The sequence below is a fragment of the Lycium ferocissimum genome, chromosome 10, assembly GCF_029784015.1.
Source record: "Lycium ferocissimum isolate CSIRO_LF1 chromosome 10, AGI_CSIRO_Lferr_CH_V1, whole genome shotgun sequence".
In the NCBI taxonomy this organism is placed as follows: Eukaryota; Viridiplantae; Streptophyta; class Magnoliopsida; order Solanales; family Solanaceae; genus Lycium; species Lycium ferocissimum.
Genome location: NC_081351.1, coordinates 27710129 through 27723233, shown reverse-complemented (window position 1 = coordinate 27723233; position 13105 = coordinate 27710129). Strand labels below are relative to the sequence as shown.

The 13105-nt window shown below is 31.6% G+C and overlaps 1 protein-coding gene across 1 annotated transcript; it reads left to right on the top strand.

Moving 5' to 3' along the window:
• Window positions 1–2717: 2717 nt before the first annotated feature.
• On the top strand, window positions 2718–3764 carry LOC132035273 (protein SMALL AUXIN UP-REGULATED RNA 12). The gene has a single exon (XM_059425546.1). It carries the CDS (start codon window positions 2858–2860, stop codon window positions 3299–3301), a length of 444 nt encoding a protein of 147 aa, XP_059281529.1. The 5' UTR covers window positions 2718–2857; the 3' UTR covers window positions 3302–3764.
• Window positions 3765–13105: the final 9341 nt, after the last annotated feature.

The following is a 13105-nucleotide window of genomic DNA, read 5'->3' as shown; positions in this document are numbered from 1 at the left end:
CTGTCGTTGAACTTACCATGCATAGTTAATTCTGTGTAGAGTGGCTCATGCCCGTAAATAGTATCAAGTATAAACGGGTTTTGGTCATACAGTTCACTCAATGATTACCATTGGGATTCCGAACATCATAGAATAGATATACATTGTAATTAATATCTAGCAGTCTGTTTCGCCTATAAGTAGATAACATGTTGCTTCCAAACTCAAACCATTTGGGACTCAATTGCTATTTTTTGTACTCTAAGGGATCGTTTGGTTAGATGGATAAAGGAGAACTTTATTCCTTATTTGGTTGAACTTTTGATTATTATGTTATAAGCAATTCAAGATTATTTATACCACAATTATAGTATTATTTTTATACCATGTGGGATAAGAATCATGAGATTAGTAGTATCCGATAAACCAACAAAATGGCATATTTGTCCTTCTCCAAAACTCTTCTCTAAAATCTTTCAAGAAACCCAAGATTAAAATTGAAAATAACTATTAACTGCATGTAACCACTGCATGTAACCAAACACATGTATTATACTTAGTATATCTCATTTTCAGTCCAACGAACCAAATATCAATATTGAATGATCCTATCATTATATAATCCCGTATTATAATTTTCATACTATATATAATCCAAATTTAACTTATTCACCGACCATACACATTACTAATTTACTTATAACTATGGTGCTCTAAGCTTAGATCAGCCTTAAAGTAGAAATCAACTTATGCTAAATTAAACATGTTCCTAACTTCACTTTAACAGTCCATGAAATATGAATTTTGGACTAATTAGACTTAATAAACCATATAATGAATAAGCAAAATCAAAAGGAAAACATATTTGAATGCCAGCGAACATGGCCACTACAAATCAAAATGTTGCATCAGTATCATGAATGATCCTCCAGACGGATTGGAAAATGAAAAGAGAACAAAACATGGAGGTTTCGTGTGTGCTTAAATTTGCTTTATTTAGTTAACTGTCGATAAGTAGCTATTATGCTTTTTATTTTCTTGGAAAGGGATATCAATTAAGTTGCGCGGACTCTTTCTTCGATGCTGCACCCGTGTTGACAGGACATGGTGTGGGTGGGAGACCTGTATCGGATATAGTTAATCAATTTTGAGTATTTTAACCAAAACTGACTGAAAAATTTGAGACAGATACAATGATTTTTGAAATCAAAACAAAAGTTAGATTGAAATCATAATTTAGGCCTATGTTTTTTATTGTTAAAAATATTTGTATTAAAAAGTCCGCAACCAGAAGGTGCTTTAAAGATATTTACAAGTTAACATCAGTGCTGAATGTGTAATGAACTCAAGAAGTACTCTATCATGGCCTTTATATTATTTACAATAGTCATGTTTGACAAAAAAAAAAAAAAAATTAAAAAAAAATTAGTACTCAATAATAATTACAGATTTAATCTTCCCTTTAAAAATACGTGCATTCCTTTCCTTTTAAATAGTCCCTCATAATATAAGCATATTTTTATAACTCTATTTTTAGATATTTGAATCATTTTAGTTGAATCACCCTAACGTATCTATGTCCGAATCCTTACCCCCAAATTTTAAAATTTAAATCATGAAGAATTCGAATTCTAGATTCGTACCTATATCAGACACCCGAACTCGAGTCTAAGCAACTTAGGATATCAATGTAAAGCATTTGATGGATAGATAAACTTTGTATCAAGATTTAAAAGATCATTTTATACTTATGTGTATAATTAATATACATATTTTTTTTTTGGCTATAACGAGGCTCCATTTATTATTTTTTTCTTCTTCGTCGATCACAATAATCTAAACGACACAAATGAAAAAAGTCAAACCAGTTATGGAGAAAGATCAGTGTAAGGTATTCGGGAAATTGTGGGGGTTATTAAATTACGTGTAATTTTGAACCTATCTATAAAAGTTAACAAATGAAACAAAAAGTGTGTTGCTTAAATATATTTCATGAAAAAAAATGGACGATATAAAAAATAAAAAAAATCAATGTCCATAGCGGTAAATATTTTTGGATTTGAAGGGAATTAATCTACTCAAAATCTCATAAATTTTGATATATTTCTATTCACTTTGCCACACATGAAAATTGCTAATAATACCCATATTTAAAATTTTACTAAACTTAATTTGACTAGAAGTTGAAAATCTCTTTTTATATAATTTTGACTATAAAATTCTATTTGGACAAGATTTAAATAAACTAACATTTATCAAATCCTAAACAATTTAGATTTCTTACTCTAATTTTGAATTTGTCTTCAAATAGGATTTGCTCTCTCTCAAATCCAATTTGAACCAAATTGATGTTGAATTCATGCGAAACGAAACTAAAATTTCAATTTACAAATTTCATCTTAATTTGAATGTTTATCCTCCACTTATTTTTACAAGCATCATAATTTTCTGTCCAAATCATAAGAATACTTTTATCTTGATAAGTGCATAAATATATCTATGTTTAACAATTGTTTTTAAATGATCTCTTATCTTAGAATTACCTTAAAGGAGAGCCGAAATTGAGTAAACCCCAAACTTTGCATGCAAATTTGCAAATTCGAAACATGCAGTGGCAAAAGTCGTCAAATTACTGTATTTAGAAAGAGTGGCAATTATCGTAAATATTTTAAAAATCAGGTGCCATTAGTCAGCCAAACTCTTATATAAACTCGCGCCATCACCAATCTGAAAACCCTGGAAAAAAAAATCCTCACTATTTTCCATCTGCAAACAGAAACAATCAATCAGTGCACTAAAGTCAAAAAAAACAAAAAAAAAAAAAAAGGAAAATAAATTCTCTAATTTTCCTTTAAACTTTCTCGAGAAAAAAAAAAAAATGTCAGCCTGCAGTAAAATCCGTTACATTGTACGACTCCGTCAAATGCTACGACGTTGGAGGAAGAAGGCCGCTATGACAGCTCGTCGTGTACCGTCCGATGTACCTGCCGGACACGTGGCAGTTACAGTAGGCACTGATAGCAAAAGATTCGTGGTGCGAGCGACGTATTTAAACCACCCATTATTCAAGAAACTCCTCTCGCGGGCCGAGGAAGAATACGGGTTCTCAAATTCAGGCCCGTTATCGATTCCTTGCGACGAGACATTATTCGAGGAAATAATATGTTTCCTAGCCCGCTCCGAAGATAAGAACAACGTTGGTTGTTTCATTAATTTTGAGGATTTTCAGAGATATTGTCATGTGGGTATTCGTAGTAACATTGATTTCTGGGCTGATTCGAGACCACTTTTGAATGGAATATCAGATAAATCCATTTGGTAATTATTATTAATCCAATTGGATGGCTGATATATTGAAGAGAAAAATAAAAAATAAAAGATGCTGCTGATTTTTGTTGACCCGGGTTCGACTCGTCCGAGTTAGTTCGCCTGCACAGTTAACTCACTTGACTCGGTTTGTTGATGAGTCTTTTTTTCTTTTTTTCTTTTTCTTTACTAATTGAGAAGGAATTATTCTTTGCTTACCGGGATTATGGTAAGTTTAAAGGTTTTTCTTATAGGATTTAACTAATCATGTATTAATTGTTGCACTATAAGTGTAATTTTTCGCATGTTATAACATGTAACTTACTTTATTTTTCTGGTTACTAATTCACTTCTCATAAGCAGTTATATGTAGTTATCTTTTAGTCAAAGTAAAAGATAAATGTAGATAACTGTTTATGTTTTGTGAACTTAATAACCCGAAAAAAGAAAAAGTTAACATGTTATCACAAGTGATATTACACTAATAGTGTAAAAATTATTTACATAATGTAAAAAAAAAAAAAAAATTAAATCCTTTTTTATATACATTTTTTACAATGGTTGTGGGTGTGTGAGTCACGAGGCAAGTGTACTCCGTAGAATGTGATTGGGAGATGGCAAAACGGTGGGCGAGTCGTTTTTTACCACTGAGTCGTCCCGGGTTCGACTCGGAGTGAAATTCAAGAACACAACGGGAAGAGGAGGAGACAAAATATTATGACACAAAGTTGAAAAAATGGAGAAAGCAGCAACGGATTATTCCTATTAATTATTGGATGCTAGCTTAATGTAAATTTTATTTTTGTGTAACGTGATTATTGTTGATTGATGAATGGAAACATGTAGAGAAAATTTAATCAACTATTGTTGATATACATGTTTTTTGTTTTAATGAATATAGTATTTCCTCTATCCCAAAAAGATTGTCCTCTTTCTATATTTAGAAACAATTTAACTTTATGAGATGATTTACAGCCATACAAATATCTAAGGCTTGTTTTAGACCATACATTTTAAAAGTCTTGCTTTATTTTTTAAATTTTATGCGAAATCAAAAGAGAATAATTTTTTTTTTGAGACGGAGGAAGTATGTTGTATGAGTTTTGTGTTGTTTATATATAGTGTTGAATAATTGAGTAGTAACGTGCAGGCAGTTGTGGGAGTTATAATGATAACAACCCCATGTGAAAACCTGCAGTACTCTCTCTCGTACTACGTACTGTATTATTTTGGGTGGCGTGGAGTGGGGGTGGGATGGGTTGAGGGTGGGGGTTGCAGGGGTGTGGGGGTTTAATGATGTTTTCGGTTTGACATGATTCTGTGTTTTGTCAATCAACATGAAACTCAACAACTTTGATATTAAATGATCGGCAAAGGTTCAAATATGCCATCGAATTATCGGAAATGGGCTATTGTATGTCTTGGGCTCGTCGATAGTTTAGCTTATTTGTCTTATTACTATCAAGAATGGCTCATCAATGCCATTTTTTGATAAAGTCGATTTTATAATACTGAGATATGATCTTGTGTACCAATTAGAGGTCCATGTCGTTTAATTAAATCAGCACAAATTAAATTCTAAATTAAACTAAAACCCGACCCACAAATCTGTGTTGGTTTAATTAAATGACATGAACTTCTAATTGGAGGCCAAATGTCATATCTGGTATTGTAAAAGCGACTTTATTGAAAAATGGTATGGATGAGACATTCTTGATAGTTCGATGGCATAAATGAGCCAAACTGTTGACGAGTGGCATAAATGAGCCATTTCCGATAGTTCGATGACATATTTGAGCCTTTTCCGTTAAATGAATGCATGATGTAGATGACATATTGTAATTGATAGAGTAGCATTACTGTCACGATCCATCGAGAGAGTCGGCCTTTCTCTGGAAAAAAAAACGGATGTGAAAGCTTATTGTAAGTGACACAGTAGCATACTATCACGATCCACTGAGAGTCGGTCCTTCCCAAAAAAAGGTGCATGCCAAAGTGTGACTGATTATTGTACATGATATATATATATATATATATATATATATATATATATATATATATATATATATATATAACTAATTTGAGTGCATTGACATTGTATAGTTTATTTTGCAACATCAAAGTTACATATAATTAATTTTTGGGCTGATTTACTGTATTGTCATCAATCATCATTATTACACAACATCTGTATAAATATTCAGAAATTATATATTTTCTTGGGACCATTCTCTTGAGGAGTGACAATATCAAACCTCTATTATAATTCTAAGTATAAATAATGCTGCTCTGATTCTTCATTTTGTCACCATTATTAGGCTCTTTTTTTGGTGGGTCCCCCACCCAATCTACGATATCCGCTTTGGTGCAGAGTCACGCTATGTAAGATCTATTAAAGGAGAAAACACTCTCGACAAGTATAATTTTCATTAGCAAGTTCAAAACCGAGATCTAAAGTTTTTTCATCTCACAACATTTTTTTTTTTATCGTACCATTAATATTGTGCTTGACTGACATAGGGGCAAATAGGAAGAATCAATGGAAAGAAAAAGAAAAGAACAGCCATTTTATTATTATATTAAATATATATAGGTCTTAAAGAAAGGCTAGTGATTGAACGTTAATGATGAAGTTAGTTTTGGAATAATTTCTCATATTCTTTGCAGAAAAGGAGCAAGTCTAAAGCTGGCATACTAGATACAGCTCATGTTTGAGACTTTTTGACTTTAAATTCAAATTAATCCTACTGACTTGTTCTTCTAGTTCAACTTTGCGCTACTTAATTATCAATTGAATAATGGTTCAGCCAAGAAAAACATGAAAGTTTTTGGGCCGTTTTACCAGCTGAATGGGCATGATGAAGAAAGACATGAACGTCTTTGGACATCACAATGGACCTGAACTTTTCTACATCACTTCAAGCCTACTGGTCCACTCTGCGTAAATAATTGTAACTTTTTTTTTTTTTCCCAGATTGGCGCAATTTCGGGGTGGTCTTTAATTTTTGTCCTTCAAATCGCTGGTCTTTAATTTTTTTTTTCCCCTCTTTTCATTTAATGAAAATTTATGGATCAAAATACCCTTATTTATGACCTAATTTCGCAAGGCATGAGATTATATAATTTTTGTCTTATCCGGCATAAGTTATGTAGGAATCAATTTATCCGAAGCGAAGTGCTATAAACTTATGACTTGCGAAATTCATCATAAATAACGGTAGACCGATTTTTTTTTTTTTTTTGCGATGTGAAGAGTATTTTAGCCATTTTTTGTTAATTAAAGTACCGAAGGACAAAAATTAAAGACCAGCAATTTAAGGGACAAAAATTAAACACCACGTCCATTCGTGCGAATGACCTTAATTGTAAATATTAACTTTTACATTTCAATGGGCCAAGACTAACTGGCCCAAATATCCACACGAGTCATTGAATCGCAAAATCAATCTCTAACTTTTACATTTCGATGGGCCAAGCTTGCCTGTTGCATGTAATAGCTCTTAAGTGGGGCAGGTGCACAAATAGCGTATTTGAGAACCGCTATTTAAAAAGATTTACTTACATATTCCCTCCATTTTATAATAAGTGACTCTTTGGGCTCATGCGAACCCTTTAAGAAACTGCTTACTCCTAGAAAATTATGAGTATTTTTACTAACTTACCCCTAATTAATGCTTAGAAAAAGAAAGTTATTTAATGATTTTTGGTTATAAATTAGGGTAAGTTTGGAAGAATAGGATTAATTTCTTCTTGAAATCCTAAAGCGCCACTTATTTTGAAACAAAATAAAAAGCCTAAAAAGGTCACTTAATATGGAATGGAGGGAGTATGTTGGTTACATAGTACTCAGTGCTATCATGGAATTATGTTTACTAACAGTCTAACACCGAGCAAAACTTTTGACAGAGGAGAAGTAGCAGCATGCTTTTGTCTAAAGTTTGTCGAGTCGATTACAAGTAAAGTAATCTTAAAATCATTGGATATAGTTTAAATAGTAATTTAAAAAGTAGCTAACAGGTTCAATTGGTGGCTCTAGGGTGGAGTACAATACAGAGACAATTACAAAGAGTTGGGCTAGTCCATTTCTCTTAACGGTCAAACTTATTAAAATGGTCACAAGAGCCCATCTATCCTACCATATTTTGAGGCTTATCCTGTCTTTTAAGGCCATTCTTTTACTTGGGCTTTAACATTAACATTGTTTGATGACTAATCCATAATAAATCAAGAATGGGCTGATCATTATAATGTCTAGGGAGAATGACCTATATATACATAAGAATAGTATATATTTATAAAATATAATGATAATTTTCAGTTTACAAAACAATCTGTGATTTCTCATAAAATAGTTCAAAGATTTAAATTTTCACTCAAAATTTTTGTGTATAAAAAATTCTTGAAATATGTATTTCTATTAAGGTTTAAAATTTTTCAAATGTTTGTGTAAAAATTATATATCTAGTTCAAGGCTTAGAATTCTCACATTTTTCTTGTATGAAAATTGAATAAAAATGGTATGAAATATGTATATAACTGTATAAAATTTGTATAAAGTTTATGGTAGGTTTTTGGAAATTAATACAACTACATTAACTATCGGACAACTTTCATACAAATTTGAATCTCGTGTGTGCATGTGTGATAGATCAAATTAAGAGTAAAAAATTAAATTAGAAAGAGTTTGGTTGAAAACGTGCAATTGATTGTTGTAAATCCGCAACAAATGACGATATTGATTTGGTCAATGGTGGCTGGAATTGCAATCGAAAGGCCAATATTGGGGCTTATGGTTTCAACTTTTTGAGTTTTATTCATATTCTGGTGAGAGAAAGATCCAAACTGAATAACTTTGAATAAAAAATTCCTATATCTATCCAATTGAAATGTAGATCTAATCTAGAATGGTAGTAAAAATGGAAAAGCAACAAATTTGCTTTCGTCACTGCAATCATCGTTGTCACTCAACTCTGATGAATTCAATAGATCTAATGGAGAATCTCAGTGGTTCTAAATTCTCGTTGCTAATCTCCACTGTCGGTTCTTCTCTTTGCCTTTGCCCTCTTGACCATTGTGTTCTTCCGTCGTCAACCTCCTCCTCGCTCATGAAAAAGGGAAAGATTGAGAGAGATGTTTCGAGCCTACTATATTTTCTTTTCTAGATCTGTTGCGTGAACAGAAGGGGAGGGAAGGGTGGGCTTTTAATTATTTCAGATCCGTTATGTTTATTAATTTTGTTGGTATGTTTTGTAAATAAGAAAGAATATTTTTATATTTTGTAATATAGAGTCTTAATTAGTATTATTCGGTCATTTCCCCTAATGTCAATGAATTCATTTTTAATTTTTTTTTGCACGGATTGTTCGTCAAAGGCGCTGGTCTTTAATTTTTGGCCCCTCAAATTGCTGGTCTTTAATGTTTGTCCTTCGATTAAAAAAGTGACCGAAAATATCCCGAGGTTCTGGATTCAAATCCTCGCTCAGTAAAAAAAAAAAAAAATCACAAGGCAAGGCTTCGCGAAAATTTTACCTTAAGCCAAAAGTTTGCCTTATGAAATTTTGGAAGGCATAATTTTTTATTTTACTCTGCTGAATTCTACAAAAGTCAAGACTTAACTTTTGCCCAAATAGACCTAATTTTGCTACGAAATTCTGCCCTGCGAATTTTTTTGTTTTAATTGAGCTGGTATTTGAACCTAGCACTTCAAAGTATCTTAGGCGAATGACAAAATTTAAAGACCAGATATTTGAGAGGCAAAAATTAAAGACCACCCACGAATAAAGGCAGTCGTGCAAATTGCTCCAATGAATTCAACGATTAATCGGACATAAAACTAGACGGACGGACATAAAACTAGATGGACTCTTTACTACGTTGTTTTGAAGAAATTGCACGATTTTCCCTTCAAATGGGCTGGTCTTTAATTTTTGCCTTTCAAATGGTATGTTATTCAATTTTTGCCCTTTAGCAATTGAACTTATGATCAGAAGGTTAAGTTTTTTGATCATGATGGCATAATCTGTGAGATATTATAATATGAAAATATAAATTTATGGTTCACGAAAAAATTGTCTGTTGTGAAGGGCAATATTTAAGACTAGGAGTATACAAAGGAAACCGACAAACCGCACCAAATCGATAATTCGAACCAAACCGAGAAAAAAACCCGACTAGTGGTTTGGTTTTAAAAAAGAAAAGCCCGACCACTCTTGGTTTGGTTTGGTTTTAACTAAAAAAAATCAAAACGAATCAAACCAACCTGACATTACATGTATAAATTTTAAAAATATTTTATACATAAATTTTATATAAATATTTCTGAAACTTTTTCATAATTTTTTGTCTTGTAAACATATTATTTCAAGCTTGGAATTAGAATTTTGAATGGTCCAATAAGTTTTATAGCGCATAGATATTAGTAACTCAAATAAAACCAACAAACATCAAATCAATACTAATGCTAACAAAAGAAATTCAAATCTAACATAGGAATGACAATAATGTTAGATACCTATTCTTTAGTTTTATATTGGTTTAGACAATAAAAATAAATAACTTAATTTTATTTTAGGTTTAATATTTTGTCATGTAATTAATACTTATTAGACATACTTATTTTAGCATGACTTAGTACTTTTAGATTATGATCATTTTCTATATGCCTTATAAATTAGCCGTATTTATTATAGCATGAATTAGTACCTTTAGATTATGATCATTTTACTTTATGCGATTTCATTACTTTTTTTTTTGTTGAATATTTTAATACAATATCATCTCTCATCTCACATTTTATGTTATTTTCTTAAAAATATATTAATCAGATAGTCGTATGTTATTAGGGCTAAAAAAAATATTTGAAGTACAAGTTATATATTTTGTATGAAGACTTTAGCGCTAAAAATCCGAAATACCCGAGCAACCTTAAAAAACCAAAGTTGAAAATCCAGACTTTTATTAATTTGGTTTGGTTTGTAGATTTAAAACCCGATGCAATTGATTTAATTTGATAGTTGAAAAATCCGAACTAACCCGATCCATATACACCCCTATTCAAGATCAGCGCAAAATAGGGGCATAAGTAACAATAACCCAGTTGTTATAGTAAGAATTATTGGGCTTATATATATGTATGGGATTTATGGCTCCATGGACACGAAATTTGATAGCCACCTTGTTGAAAATAGCATCCACTCACGTCTCACAAAAATAGCCCAGTTAGCTCAGTGTACGGTGAAAATTTACTCAATATTGAGTGTTTACACCTAACTAATAAATGCATGACATGTGTAGAAAGATAAACAACTATAACTTAATCACAATTCGTATATTTTTCCTTCATTAAATCACTTAACTATTATAAGTTGCACTGGTATGGTATAAGCATCCTCCTTAGTTTTTTCTTTCTTTCTTTTTTTTTTTTTTTTTTTTTCAAAAATTGTTTTTATTACGTAGGGGGTAGGGAAGGGGAAATGGGAGGATTAATGTGAATCAAACCCTCATCAACAAGGTGAAAGTTCAGATAACCAACCAATTGAGCTACTAGATCCCTACGCATCCTCCTTAGTTTTATCTATTCAAAAGTCCGACTTTAACTTGCTTGGAATTGATACTTAGTTATTGTTTTTCTGATAAAATAAGCAAATTTTACAGTGTAATTTAACTAGTTCTTTGAGGTTTATTATCCTCTTTTGCATGTTGTTAATCTACATACTCTGTTTCTTAATAGACAAGTTCATGTAGTTGGCTTTTATATAACATAAGGATAATTTTTGCAACATCAATATATAAAATTGAATTTAACTTCTATACATTGATAATGAAACACACTATCAGCTTATCGATCAGCTAAAAGATAATAAAACTGTCAACCTACAACAACATGATAAATTATGTTGATGATAAATGAATTATTTACAATGTCTATACATATAAGTTAAAACAGGATAAAAGTTAAACTAGAGTGGAAGCCAAGCACACGTGAATGAATGGTCAAAAGAATGGAGCACATGTGAACCACTTACAAATGGTTACTGGGCCTAACAGTTATATACAGTACTCATATACATGCGTACAGCTACATACCAACAAACTAAAAGAGAAGAGCCTATATATAGTTTAGTGCCCTTTTATCAGCATAAAAGCCTGCCAAACATTTTGGACTTATGTTTTCTTTTACCTCTGCCAAAAGAAGCAAGAAAACGAAACCTAAACATAACGAGAATTTCCACGAATCTATTAAATGATGATTTCTGCATTCTCTGTGTGTCTGCGATGTGGTCCTCTGGGGCTACTCTCCGCTGTTTGAATTAAGCACCATTGAAAACAATTTAAAAAGAAAAAAGAATTTGGCACCATTCTAGTCAGGAGCGGACCCAGCACATAAGTTATCGACTCCAATGAACTCAATAAATTTTGCTTAGATCTTGTATTTGTATTAAGAAGATTATTAAATATCAATAATATGATTGTGAACCCAATATTATTTTGTCTATCGGAAACAACCTCTACCTCTAGGAGCTAGGGATAAGGTCTGCGTACACTCTACCCTCCACACACCCCCCGTTACTAACACTGGATATATTGTTGTATGAACTCATAAACTTCAAATTCTAGACCCGTGAGAGATTCTAATCACTTAAAAGCACGGAAAAAGCAAATAATCTGGACTTGTAAATGGGTAGAGTTTTCTTAAATTAAATGAAAAGGAATGCGTAGTCTCTGTAATTTGTGTGTCAAAATGGAATCATCTTTCCTTGAGAATGATGCAAAGTACTAATCAGAAAAGCCCAAAAGGCCTAGTTAACAACTTTACATCAGATTCGGTTTGTGTCAGTGTTAAACTAGGAAACTTAGAGTCCATAATTCTGTTAGTCCATAATTCTAGTTCTAGTACACTAAGTTACCCACTTTGCCCATTCCCATCTATAAAAAGAAAAGATATAGTAATAACTGAATAAATCGCCAAATTTATCCAACTGTAAGCATTTGGCCTGAATGATGCAAATATGAGCATATATATTGTAAAATATTTTGTTTATATTTTTGATTTATGATATTTCATACATGAGCCTGATTATAAGCGTGATAAATAATTATTGGGTGCACGTTTATGTGCTTGATGAATCTAGGGAAGCAGTAAGTGTAGGTGAAATTTAAGGCGCCTTTCCGATTGAAGTACGGTGTAGGAGGTGTGATTGATGAATGATGAATCTTACGTTTGAAGCAGCAGCGGAGCGAGAGCTTTGCTTACGGGTTCGTCTTAATAGCTTTGACTCAAATCATGTATTTGTGTTTAAAATTCCATTTAATATGTATAAATAATATATCAAGAACCTAGTAAGCTATGTTTTATAAAATTCAGAACTCATAAACTTAAAATCCTAATCCTGCCTCTTATTTGAATTACGCTAAGAATTTATCTGCAAGGAGAATTTATAACGAATGATATTAACTTATTATGATTAAGTGATTATATTCAATAAGGTGAAAATGCAATAATTAATCATGATTAAGTGACTCAAATACCTGTACAAAAACATATCATGAATTTATTCGTGTAGGTTAAACATTCAATGCGGATAAATTTTTACGCGTTGAAATTCACTTTCTTGTGTTCTAACTTATCAAGTTTTTTAATAATTCACAATCACAGTTTAGTTGTCAAGAAACTATATAACTCAAACAGTAGAATAAGATTTCTTTAAAAAGCTATGTATGATTTCTTTATTCTTAGAAATTTCAACTTAGAATCATGGCTTTCTAACTTTTTCTGTCTTTTATCATTCTTGGTCAGTGGCTATATTAACTAATCATAAAT